Source organism: Elgaria multicarinata, chromosome 6 (genome assembly GCF_023053635.1).
Source record: "Elgaria multicarinata webbii isolate HBS135686 ecotype San Diego chromosome 6, rElgMul1.1.pri, whole genome shotgun sequence".
Lineage (NCBI taxonomy): Eukaryota > Metazoa > Chordata > Lepidosauria > Squamata > Anguidae > Elgaria > Elgaria multicarinata.
Window position 1 is genome coordinate 314260 of NC_086176.1, and position 14033 is coordinate 328292.

The 14033-nt window shown below is 41.0% G+C and overlaps 1 protein-coding gene across 1 annotated transcript in view; it reads right to left on the minus strand.

Annotated features, from left to right (window-relative positions):
• The window catches only part of PPP3CB (protein phosphatase 3 catalytic subunit beta), a 65347-nt gene that overhangs the window by 25941 nt on the left and 25373 nt on the right, over positions 1-14033 (minus strand). The window contains exons 4-8 of the mRNA XM_063128891.1: positions 10546-10657; positions 7685-7830; positions 5355-5494; positions 5196-5273; positions 4999-5093 (exon numbers count right to left, since the gene is read on the minus strand). Of these exons, the coding sequence (XP_062984961.1) occupies positions 4999-5093; positions 5196-5273; positions 5355-5494; positions 7685-7830; positions 10546-10657 (571 nt within the window). The remainder of the gene's footprint in view (positions 1-4998; positions 5094-5195; positions 5274-5354; positions 5495-7684; positions 7831-10545; positions 10658-14033) is intronic.

Genomic DNA, 14033 nt, shown 5'->3' on the forward strand with positions numbered 1-14033 from the left:
TTCCCATTAGCCCTAGCCTGCATGGCCAATGGTCAGGAATGTTGGGAATTGTAGTCCAAAACATCTAGAGAGCATCAGGTGGGGGAAGGCTGCTTTGTGAGGTATTGCCACAGCAACAAGCAACATAGGCAAGTATACAGAACTAGCCCTGCTACTGAATGGGAATTTTTACAGAGCACAAGTGATCGATAGGAATTGATTGATAGCAACCTTCTCTAGGATGGGAAGGGCATGCTGCAGTTACAGGGAAAGGTCAGTTCTTGCTAGAGATCTAGAGATGTTTATTGCACAAAGGGCACTAAAAGTTACCCAGTTCTAGTTCCCACTGCCCCCAGAGATGGGCAAACCAGCTGCTCAAGGAAGGAGAGTGACAAAGAGCATGAAATGGGCAGCCGTCTTCATGTGAAAATGGTATCCAATTTAGAAGTCAGAAGGAATGGCAGGCAAGAAGCAGTCCCCAATCCAACAGGGGAAGGGATCAATCCGACAGTACATTTCAATCTACACAAATAAAGCATCTTCATCAGTTTCAACAACTATCCAGATAACTCCTCCTCCCTCCCAATCCCCTTTCCTTTTGTGTCACGTCTTTTAGATTGTAAGCCTGTGGGCAGGGACTGTCAAGAAATACTTTTGTAAGCCGCCGTGAGAGCCTTTTTGGGCTGAATGGCGGCATAAAAATCCTTAAATAAATAAAATAAATAAATAAATAAATAACACTATTTCACCAGCAACTTCTATGCTTTCAAAACCCAATTTCCAGTATTTTCCTCTTCTGTTTTTTGTCTTACACCCTATAGAGCATTCCCTAAATTTTTTTCCTTGCTCTTTCCCATTTTTCGTAGGAATGCATTATACGTGGGGCTGCCTTTGAAAACAGTCCGGAAACTTCAACTGGTACAAAACAGGGCAGCACGGTTACTAACAGGGACTGGCCGACGAGACCACATCACGCCAGTCCTTTTCCAGCTTCGTTGGCTGCCAGTCCAGGTCCGGGCCCGATTCAAAGTGCTGGTATTAACATTTAAAGCCCTAAACGGCTTGGGGCCAGGCTATCTGAAGGAACGCCTCCTCCCATATGTACCTGCCCAGACCCAGTCCTTCTCCACGAGCCCCTGCCAAAGGAAGTGAGGCAGGTGGCTACCAGGAGGAGGGCCTTCTCTGCTGTGGCACCCCAGCTGTGGAATGAGCTCCCTAAGGAGGTTTGCTTGGCACCTACATTATATGCTTTCAGACGCCAGGTGAAGACCTTTTTATTCTCCCAGCATTTTAACAGTCTATAAATCAATTTTAACTTGGTGTTTTAAACTTGTAATTTTGTATTGCTGCTGTTTTTATCTGGTTGAGCTTTTATATTGTATTTTATATTATGGTTTTATACTGTTGTTTTATACTTTGAATGTTTTTAATTTTTGTGAACCGCCCAGAAAGCTCCGGCTATTGGGCGGTATAGAAATGTAATAAATAATAATAATGATAATAATATTTCACAAATGCCTCCCCCAGACAAGAAAGAGATCTTGGGGTTGTGGTGGACAGCTTGATGAAAATGTCCACTCAGTGTGCGGCTGCTGTAAAGCAGGCAAACTCCATGTTAGGCATTATAAGAAAAGGAATTGAGAATAAAACAGCCAGTATCGTACTGCCCTTATACAAATCGATGGTGCGACCACACTTAGAATACGTGTGTACAGTTCTGGTTACCACACCTAAAAAGGGATATTATAGAGCTGGAAAAAGTGCAGAAAAGGGCAACTAAAATGATCAAGGGGCTGGAGCATCTCCCCTATGTGGGAAGGTTACATCAACTGGGATTGTTTAGCTTGGAAAAAAGGAGGCTGAGGGGAGACATGACAGAGGTGTACAAAATGATGCATGGTGTGGAGAATGTGGATAGGGAGACATTTTTCTCCCTCTCTCAAAATACTAGAACCCGGGGTCATCCCATGAAGCTGATTGGTGGGAGATCCAGGGCAAATAAGAGGAAGTAGTTCTTCACACAGGGCATAGTTAAATTATGGAACTCACTACCACAGGATGTGGTGATGGCCACCAATTTGGATGTCTTTAAAAGGGTGTTGGATAAATCCTGGAGAAGGCTATCAATGGCTACTAGCCCTGATGGTTGTGTGCTATCTCCAGTATTCGAGGCAGTAAGCCTGTGTGCACCAGCTGCTGGGGAACATGGGTGGGAGGGTGCTGTTGCACCATGTCCTGCCTTGTTGGTCCCTGGCTAATGGCTGGTTGGCTGCTGTGTGAACAGAGTCCTGGACTAAATGGATCCTTGGTCTGATCCAGCATCAGGGCTCTTCTTATGTTCTTATAACATGCTGGAGAAAGCTCCCTTTTTTGTCTTCTGATCAAAGTTCTTTTTCTAGTTATTTCTTTACTCAGTTTTCCAATTTTTCATTTTTTGAATGTTCTCATTTGAATATTCGTATTTTTAGGGGTAGTTCACACCACTCCATCCTCTTGGGAGTGCATGAGGCTGATACTGCTCATGGAAGAACTAATGTGCACACAGATGGTGCCTCCAACAAGATCTTGATCCCACCATCAGCTCAATGATGGCTCTGCACTCCCAAAGCAATTGAGGGGATCCTATGAACTTATTCTTAAAAGTTACTCAGATAAGGATGTGCCTGTGCAGTTACTGCAGAGGCCTTCCAGAAAGCTATGGATGATTAGGAGTCACTGGCCATTCATCTCATGCATTAAAACATTTCATGAATAGGTGAGATGAAGAAAGAATTTCCCTGTTCAGTTCCATCCAGAGAGAGAGAAGACTGGAGTTCCACACACCCCGCATTCCTGCTTTATTTCAGATCTCCATTTTAGATTATCAGATGTGTCTGCATGCAAGGGAAGCACAATGCATCTTTCAGTTGAGCGTTGTATGTGTGTGTGTATGTGGGGGGCTCTTTCTGTAAACCGCCCAGAGAGCCCTGGCTATGGGAGCGGTATATAAGTGCAATAAATAAATAAATAAACAAACAAACAAACTAGGGATGTTTGAAGACAAATGTGCAGATCAGAAGGTGGTCTGAGGGTTTCCTTTTTAAAAAGTGTTGTGGTTTTTAAAGGTAATAGCAGCTCCAAGGGGCCAGAACGGCTGGCTGCTGCTGGTTGAGAGCAAAATGGAGTTGCGGTGTGATTAGGGCTATTTTACAGAAAATAAAGGCTTTCTGCCCACTTGGAGTAGCTATTACCTGTAAAAAAAAGAATATTAAAAGCAGCTCTCAAAACACCTCATACTTTTTAAAATAAAAAAATCATTTGGACTTGGGGGGGATGTTCACATTAATGCAGAAATTGGACAAAATGAACTTATAATGAACACACTGAAAGCCACACAATATGAAATTAGACTTGTCTGTCCACCTCTAGCTGTAACCTGAGGTGTGTTTTGCAAGGCTTATCTTTTGCTGTTTACAACATGATTGTAATTTAAAACACATGGACACTATTAGCAAAAAGAGTTTACTTGAAACCCTGCACTGGAGATTTGTATCTGTGATGTTTTATTTTGCCAATAAATATTGATTAGGTAACGCTTATCCAAATCACTATCAAGCCTTTCTTGGACTGTAGTTCAAGAGCATAATACTTCACACCCCTAAATAAAAGTTTCTCACCCTGGAGTGAGAAGGCACAAATTCTTGATTAAAGTGAAAGGAAATGATCAAACATTGGATAAATATCTAGGTGACAAATACTTAAAGACGTCCCATGGAATTCAACTGTGCATGAGTGGTGGTGGTTCACTGCTGCAAATATGGGAATGTGCCTGTATAAAGCAGAACCAGGCCTGTATAAAGCAGAACCAGTCCTTAGGCTACAATATTATACACATTTACTTGGGAGTAAGTCCCATTGAACTAAATGGGGAAAATTTCTGAATATACATATATAGGATTGCCCATAGTATTTTGAAGAACTTAATGGGTGACTTTCAGACAACAGAATGGTCAATGGTGGGTTAATAGCCAACTCCACAGTTGATTATCGAGGGGGGACTCCCCACACAACATGATTCTAATTATAGAATCATAGAATAGCAGAGTTGGAAGGGGTCTACAAGGCCATCAAGTCCAACCCCCTGCTCAATGCAGGAATCCACCCTGAAGCATCCCCGACAGATGGTTGTCCAGCTGCCTCTTGAAGGCCTCTAGTGTGGGAGAGCCCACAACCTCCCTAGGTAACTGATTCCATTGTTGCACTGCTCTAACAGTCAGGAAGTTTTTCCTGATGTCCAGCTGGAATCTGGCTTCCTTTAACTTGAGTCCATTATTCCGTGTCCTGCACTCTGGGAGGATCGAGAAGCTTGGCCCTCCTCTGTGTGAAGAGTGCTCTCATGTCTCCCCTCAATCTTCTCTTCTCCAGGCTAAACATGCCCAGTTCTTTCAGTCTCTCTTCGTAGGGCTTTGTTTCCAATCAGCATCAAGTTCACTATTAGTCAATGATGTGTCTGACTGACATTTACCCCAACCCTCTCCCACACCTAAGTCCTCCTGCTGGTATCCATCCCATCAGCTATTGTGAGTTCTGCCAGCTGGACTAGAGTGGCAGCCGCCAGTTTGGTCACTCTTGCCAGAGGACTCTGAAGTTGCCAAAAATAACCAACTGTGTGCAACAAAATAGTCAACGGTGCCTGACACATGACACGATAAGCAATGGTTGTTCAAATAATCAACTCTGCACAGTGTTGGTTATTTGTGTTGGTTATTTCAGTTGAATAACCAATTGTGGTGTGAAAAAGTCCTGTCAGATGACACAATAACCAACTGTTGACTATTTAACTCACCTTTGGTTATCATGTCGTCCAAAAGAGTGAGCATTTGAGTTTTTAATGACGGAAATTTTTGTATAATTCATTTCCCCACCTCAATGATGCAGCGTTTTTACGAGGATATTATCTGAAGACGGATTGATTGTTCTGCTTTTTAGACATTTTTACTTTAGAAAGGGTTTACACATTTCTTAGCAATATACTCTTACCTTTATTATTGTAGACATCCAAGTAATTAGGTGTCGAAAAAATTGTTATTAATGATGGAAATCCCGTTGTTTGACTTTTCCTGTACATTCTATAACTGTAAAATAAGAACAATTAACTTTGTATCACGAGGGAATCAATGATTCCAAATTTTAAGTACTGGATATAGTTCTGCCGCAGGAGGGCCGAGGAAACTCACCCTGCATCTTGTGCTTCATGAGCTCTGATGACAGACAACAGATCATTATTCTGCAAAAATTCACAAACTGCAGGAAAGTTGTGAAACAGTTATACCATGAGTATAACTGATTGCTTTCTTCTAATACTTTATCAATATGATCCTAATTTATTTTTTTACCTATAAAAATAGGAACATCCTCTGACTGTATTGTGACTGAAATGCTCCTGTGATTTTTCACTTCCAAAGTCTTCAGAGGGATCTGACCACAACAAGTCACACATTGGTCCAAATGCTGGGGGCTCTTTGAATCTATCTAGCTGTTTAAAAGAAAAGCACCATGGTGATCTTCATTTTCAGTTATGTCCATTTTATATTCTCTCTCTCTCTCTCTCTCTCGTGTATTGCAAACATCCAAAGATATCATGGAAAGAAAAGGACATTATATATTAAACCTTGGTAAACAAGAGGTTTGTACTGAATTCTCATGTCCTGGCTACATAGTTCATCTGATTCCTTCACCTACCAAAGACTGGAAATGCCGTTCCCCTTTCTCCCGTCTCCCAAACGTTTGGTATTTTACCCCTCTCTTTTGCTTTTGTTGTTGTTTTGTTAGTGAAAAAGCACCAAAACAAATATGTTAGCCCAGATGTCCCTTTATGTATTTATTTAAAACATCTACATACCGCCCTTCATCTCATTTGGAATTCTGGGATAATGTGTGTCTAACCATAATATATTAAAAAACACCAATAAAATCCTTAAAACTGTAAGACTAGAAACAAGTAACATGAATTAAGATGCTTGGGTAGATAGGAATGTTTTTGCCAGGTGCAAAATAGGTGCCAGGTAAGCTTGGGATACCACAGCTGAGAAAGTATTTTCTTTTGTTACTGAATAATATACCTCCCATGAAGAAGGGCCTCAGGAGAAAATCCTGAGGTTAGAATGGTTAGAATGGAAATAAGCACTCCTTCAGGGATTTAGATTGCAAGCCGCTTAGGCCTTTAAAGCACCCTGAACTGGGCCTGAAAGTGGACCAGCAATCATGATATGCATAGACCCTTGTCACACCAGTCAAACGTGCCTTTCACTTTTGCTATTTATGATCAAAGCATTTCACAGAGCTAAAACAAATCCACACAATGGAATACGTTTATAAAAACAAGGGAAATGCCTCATATTATCTACACATAACCCAACAGCAGCAAAGATAAATAATTAAGTAGTCATGCAGAATAAATAATGTGCATATTATGAGACCATAAAGTTGCTAGGGAAGGAGCACGTACTCCAAAAGAAAGTGCAGCACAAGAGGAATTTATGTGTAGTCAAAAAAAATGTAACATTTACTCATATAATTTTCTGCTGCTGAAATAATAAAAAAGAAGATTGGTCCAGTTCAGACAACACGTTTCTCTACGCAGTGGGAAAACTCCACTCAACCACTGAGTTTTTAGGAGGTACTCACCACACAACATGTTCTAACTCCACCATTGTGTGACTGTGGGCTCCTGTGGAGTTGAGTAAAATCCATCACAATGTTTGATTGACAGTTCCTCTGCCCTCTCTCCTCTCCCAGTCCTCCTGATGGTATCCCATCAGCCATTGCTGCAAAAAAAACCCAAATCCCGGTGGCTCTCCTAGAGTGGCACTCACTCCTTTCACCGCTCTTGCTAGGGAAGTCTGTAGCCAGTGGGAAAAGTCAACTCAACGCAACGGAAAACTCCACAGAGACCTCCATACAACCCACAACACAACAGTTGTGCAGGAACTCTCCTCTGCACAGTGTGGATATTAATTGTGGAGTGTTTTCTTTAAAAACTCCATCATGTGGTGGAATTTTCCCTCCAGACAACACATTTCTCAACGGTGGCATACAAACTCCACTGTGGAGTTCTAAAACCATAGAAACATGTTCTAAAACATGTTGTCTGAACTGAGCCATTGTCTCAAGTGAAACAATTATTGTTTTAATTAGACATAAGAACTGAAGCACTGGAAATATGCAGCAAGTTAGTGCAGGTTGCCCATTCCCACCCAATATTTTATCACATATTAACAGTCTTCTCTTTTCCAAGACCTAAATTCATATTATGTTTCCAATCTTTAAAATGGCCCAATTGACCCGACAGATTTGAAATAAAGAACAAATATAACAAATAACTTCTTTGAAAATAATTTATCCCTATATTTTCAAGAATGAGACTATTACTACACTCCTTGTCATTTATAGTCATGTGTCCACATTCTTTACCACTCCAGAAACCAATGTACATTGCTGGCATAATAATATGTATGTATGTATTGTTTTAAAGAACCTTTTCAACAATCCATGGATGTTTATTAATCTATCTTCTCATACTGAAAAATCTCCCTTTCAAAATCAGAGAATAAATTTCCTTCTGATGTCTAAAGAACAACAAGAATTAGTTTAACATTCAAGAGTGACACATTAAGGCTATTACAAACCCTCTAGACTTCTGTTCCTATAAAACCGAAACACTCACCCTCCTAATGTCATCTATTATATTTATTTCAGGAGAGAGACCACCATGGACACAAAGAAACTGTTGGTTTAGAAGTGCAGCAAGAGGGAGGCAATCGAAAGCTTCCATGCAAGCATTGTAGACTCTTTCAGAATACTTCATTTTACCTATAGAAGGGGGAAAACCTAGTATTTCATCACAAATATTTGGTTAAAAAGGCAGGCTTATGTTGTAAAACGCCAGTCTCAGTGAAAAGTTGGAGCAGGCTACAATACCATTTAAAAACATCCCCCCACCCCGAGGCTTAGCCTGTTCCTGATTAGTTCTGGCTCAGTTTATAAAGTGGCATTATCATTGGTCGGTTGTTTTGTTTTTGGAGTGCCATGCCATGCGTATTTCATCGTCTATATATTGACTTATTCAAAATTATTATTAAACTTGTTTCTTGAAAAGCTGATGAATGAATGTCATAGTTTGTGATGTTCTTAAATGTAAAACAAAGAAAACTCTGACAAGGCACATTTTACTACGTGTACATTAGCTGATGTGAGTCCAACATATGTGAAAGGTATGCGGCTGCTCATGTATGCCAACCGGGCACCTAAGTTTACAAAAAATACTAGTCCAAAAAATAATTAATAGCCCACCTGCCCACACAAAATCCCCATCTGTTTGTTATCTTAAACTCCAATGATGGCACCTAAAAACTTGAAATGTTTTTCTCAACTCTGTTTTTAGTTTCTCACTACATTTTCTTTAGGTGCATCACCCCCAAATTTCAGAGCTTTGATTATATTTATGCATAAAGATTTGGCATCTCACTCTCCCCACTCAGATAATTCTAAAACATGCAACATCCCCCAACTCTAATGCTCAGCTTCAGGATACCTAGGAGTTGTTAAGGGCTCAAACAGGCCAACCCCCTCCCCCACGTTTCCCCCACAGCTGACATCCTCAACATTGCTCGACTACATTCAACGTTCTCTAAGTCTTGGACGTCACTAAGCATTGGTCTTCCTCAAGCTGTTTTTTTTTTAATGCATTTTAATTTACAAATCAATATGCTTCTGCATACTTGGTAAGTTCCTCAAATGTTCAGAAACCACTACCTTATTTTTGGGTGGCTACATTTGACTTCCAAACAGGTAGGCACTGGACTACCCAAGTTTTGTATTAAAGCAAACAAGCGGGATTGGCCCTTGCTGGGAAAATGGTCCTTTGTCCCTCTCTCATCCCCTAGACTAGACTAGCAGGTAAAACTAGAATGACAATGAAGGTGGGGAAGGAAGAGAGGGGCAATGCCAGTAATTTCCCCCACTCCTGCTGATATGCTGCTGGGAGAGGGGGGGAAAGAAGAGAGTCAGGTCAGCTACATAGTTGGGCTGATTCACTTTAGGAACAGAAGGAAGAAAGGCAGCAAGAGAAACATGCTCTCCCCCTTCTCAACAGCCTTCCACTGGCTATTGTTTCACAGTGGTTGAGAAGAGGCTTCATGATCTGTCCATCTAGAGAGTAGGCCTGATGGGTGGACGAAGAGAAGGACAGCACTGGCCATTGAAGCCTGGCCATGTCAGGTTTCTAGCCTTCCAAGAAGCCACCAAAAGCCATTCCGGAAATTGCCCCCCTCCCCACTACACTAGGTGAGACCACACATGAACAGTTCTGATTTTCAGAAGGTTTCTTTTTACATTTTTGCCTTTGCCCCACCCACCACTGGAATGCACGCACACACACACCTGAGGGCATCTCCAACATGAACTCAGTCCTCTGGCTGAAAGAGGTCCCCCCATCACTGGTCTACAGCGTGCAAACAATAGTTGTAGTGTCTACATATTATTTTAATTGGGTTAATGATTATTCTCTGCTGCTACTCTTTTATATTAATGTATTTATTGGTTTAATTTTTGTTAAGCATTCAGAAGCTTTTATCCAATGAACTGGATACATTTTAAATGAATAAATATTTCTGTAGAAGTTAGTTACAGCCTTTGAATTCAGTTTTCTCTGGCTACCGAAGTAAAATATTGTAACATGACATCCAAGCAGACTGGTCAAGGGCATAATGACAGAACTGGCAGATATGTTAGGAGTATGGTAGTACACAGACTAGGGCATATAGCATATTGTGCCAAACACTGAATATATGGAAAGCAGTTGTCTCCAGCTTTCCATTCTGTTCAGGCATTGCACTTCCTTCTGCATTTAAGCAATGTAAACACTCAGTGAACACATGCCTAATGATAAGAAGCCCACTGGGTGACTTTGGGCCAGCACAGACTCTCAGCCCAACCTACCTCACAGGGTTGTTGTGTGAGAAGAGGAGGATTGGGTTCCTTTGAGGGGAAAAGGCGGGATATGTAAATGCAATACAGAAATAAAATAAATACAGATGGTGCCCCCAGTCAATATAGATGTGAGCTAAGATAACTTCCTGACTTTAGTTCTCAACACATGCATTTGACCATGATCAGAGTATTGGTTTGAATTTAAAGAGTGTGTTAGTGTTTAGTACAATCATAAGAGCTGCAGGAAAGCAATCAATGTAGATTTGAAGATGGGGTAAATCACCAAATGGGATCTTCATGAACTTAATAGCAAGGTGGACTGCCATAATAGCAGCAAATTGAGATGGAAGCACAAGGAGATATTAATCTTATTACAAAAAAGTTCTCTATCACATTGATGTGCCCTTTTCTGGTATTTTTATGGGCATATGCACAAGGTAGCATACACGCCAGTTCTAGTCAAGTGAACACTACAAGGTTGCACCACCCCCTGGATAGCACTCAAACACATCTGAAGCCATTCAAAAACATATAAAAAGAAAGGATTGATAACTAGGTACTTGGGAAGCAAACAATTCTTCAATTATTAATACTTACATTCCTGCTTAAAAGTAAAATATTCCGTGAGGTGCCTGCATTCATGGTTGCCTCTCAAAAGAAATAATGTGTTTGGATACAGGATTTTCAAGACCCACAAATATAGCACACACTGTTGAAAAACAAGAATACACAGTCATATGTGATTAAATATAAAAACATTTAATAAGACAGTTAACAGTGAAGACTCTAGCTGAAGGATGTTAACAGTAGAATGTGAACAACAATTTCATATTATTTATGTTGTACATTTAAATCCCACTTTTTAGAAAAAACTTTCTTATAAGGTGGCTTACAATAATATATAAGTTAAAATTATAATAATATGAAAAACATAATAGTTAAAACAATCACAATAATGCTAAACAATACTAAAATTTCCCATTTCATTAGTAATAAATTCATGGATGCCAAATGCACTAATACGCCTGTTTGGCAGTTTCATATTTGTAATTAATGCCTTTCAGGTGATTATCCTTAGCAGGTATGTGGGAGATGCCACTGAAATTCATATACGTCTCATTGTGAAATGTAGGGTCAGTGAAACTGTAAGTGCATCTTAGTCTGTTGACTAAAACAGATGAGTGGTTGTCAGCATATGAGTGGCTGTCATGCACAATTTTTGGGTTGCTATAATTAATGAGAGTGCAGTCTTCCCCAACCTGGTGCCCTCCAGATGTGTTGGACTAGAACTCCCAGCACTGCAGCCAGTCATGAGGACTGGGGGATGTTGGGAGCTCCAGTCCAACACACCTGGAGGGCACCAGGTTGGGGAAGGCAGAATTGGTGTGCCAACAGTTTTCAGTACCTTTGTTTTTTCCTTACAATGAAAGGGAAGTCCATGATAGCGACCTGGTTTGCATGACACAGCAGTGCATTGAGGGTTAATTTACAGCTGAGGATCTTCAGCTCATGCTGGACACCACTGTGCATATGAAACCCCTGGCTGGGAGTTGTCACGTTGTGTGAACCTGGCCAGTGGGGATTATGTGAGGGTTAAAAGTCCTCTTATGAAATACCATCTGCTGTAGTGTCGCTTCACTCTCAAATAAACCCCACCAGCCAGGTTTGCATGACACTGTCGTCGAGTGTTGGATATTAGTAACGGTGTGGGCACACACTGCAGCTCCTTGTGGGTAAATTAACCCACGATGGACTGTCATGTCATGCAAATTGGCCCATTGTCTTTAAATGTTTACAAATATTACAGTAAAAATACCTACATAATATAACATTTAAATCTATTAAATGTGCTTTAATTTTCCCTGTTAAATATTTCAGGCCATATTCTTGTGGTGTATTGGGACAAAAAATTAACATGAGTACTTTTTTTAAAAAAAAACCTTTGCTGTTTATTAAATACCAGTAAAATAAATATGCCATATCACTCTCTAGGGCATGAGATTTTTTTTCCCATACAAACTGAAAATTTTCTGATGCAAATAACCCTAATTTGCATTGGGAAATTTTCTGATTCAATTTTTTTCTGGAAAACCCACATCACTGAACAGCATTCAGCACAAGAAAACCAGAGATCACATAGTAAGTAGCATCACAGTAAGAGCAGCCTAATTACAATCCTTGACATGATGAAAAAACAAGGGTAAACAATTAGGTTATTCATGTCCACTTACAAGCCTGTAATGATGGAGCCTGTCAAATCCCAAATGGAAGAGAATTCCACAGATGTGTGGCCGGCGCCAGCCTAACTGCATGCACAGACAAGCTGAGCCTCAAAAACGGATCTCAACATGCAGGCAGTCTGATATGGGTGAACCCAATAAGGGTTTTAGGGCTTGAAAGGTCAATACCAACATTTTAAATTAATGAATGCACTAGCAATCAGTGTAACTGGTATAATGTTCCAACGGATGGCACCCACCAGTACGCGGGTGGCCGCATTTTGTATCAATTGTCGTTTCTAAACTATTTATAAAGGCAGCCCCACAAACAGCACGTTATGTTAGTTCAGCATAGATGTCACTAGTGCAAGTGTCACTGAGGCAAGTCCGTCTTCTCTAGGTAGTGAGAAGTGTTGAAAAAAGCAATCACCACTGCCACTTGAGCTTCCCCCATGAGTCCGGGAGAACTCCCACACTGGAAACTGGGTCCTTGAGGGGCAATGCAAACCTAAGACCAGTTACAAAACTCCATCTGGAGCAGTTGGTTTCTCCACCCACAGTACCTCCATCTTATTCACTCTCATCCACCCCCAATGCGACTCCAGACACCCGTGCAGCAGCAGCAGCCTCTCTAGAATGTGTAGGTGGAAAAGAGAGGCAGAGCAGGGTGTCATCCGGATATTAATGACACTTCTGCCCTGACACCCCCAGCTGTTTTCTCCCAGCAGTTTCACATAGATGTTAAAAGCATGAGAAACAGAACCAAACCCTCAGGTGTCCCCATAATGGCCATGGATTGGAACATGACAATGAAGAAGTCGCATTGTCATGTACAGCATAATGTCCAGTATATATACAGCATAAAACTCAAAATTTCATTTATCGTATTTGTATCCCATCCTTAATCCAGGGAGCCCAGGGTAGTAAAAATATATAAAACTACCTAGAATGATTAAGGAAGGAGTGGTATATTACAAGACAAATAGAATTCCCAAACCCATGTTTGCCTTCTAATACTGCTGAAGGGGGAAGGCATTTGCAAGAAAAATTGGCAGGAGGGAATACCGTGTATCCCTTTCTCCCAAACATGTTTTCGTTAATTTCCCCCACTAAGAAATTCACCTACTTAGTGATGGAGGGGCAACATGGAGGAAGGAGCTGCAGATGAGAATTGGCTGGCTGGCTGAAGGATTAAGCAAACTGCCCACCTGATTATTTAATGCAACTGTCTCACTCCCATTCATATGTTCTACTGTGACTGAAACCGAGTTCACACATGGCAGTAGCCTGAAATCCACACTATGTAAAGACCGTGTCCATTTGGCAAAGCTGTTCACTATTTGACACTTGAGAGACAAATCTAGTTCAAATTCTATGCAGAATTTCTGAAGCACAACGGCACAGAACACAACCAACTTTTGGCTGGAGTCTCATTGCACTGGTATTATAGAACCAGCCACATTGAGTTTGAAAACCTCAAGTCTTTTCCTCAAGCCAATGGTATAGTCTTAAAAGGCTCTTGTAAACACAGCCTAGCTTAGCGTTTGTAAACTCTCTCATCTTAAGAGCACATCATTCTTTCTGGGATGGCACAAGCACATTTCTCTAAAAAGAATGAAAGCACCTTTCTTGTTTTATTTAAGATAAATAGCTGCTCACGTTGGGAAGGGGCAGTCGCCTTCATGGAACTCTGGGGTGCTTTGCCTCCTCAACTGAGGCATCACTGTTCATTTGCTGATGTTCCCCTCACAGTAATACAGAAGCAGGTAACATAGGGCTGAGGGAGCACCATTCTATCGGCAAGGTGCATAAAGGCAGGGGTCCTCAATGTTGGCTTGGTGTACATGCAACCTCCGACACGCACAA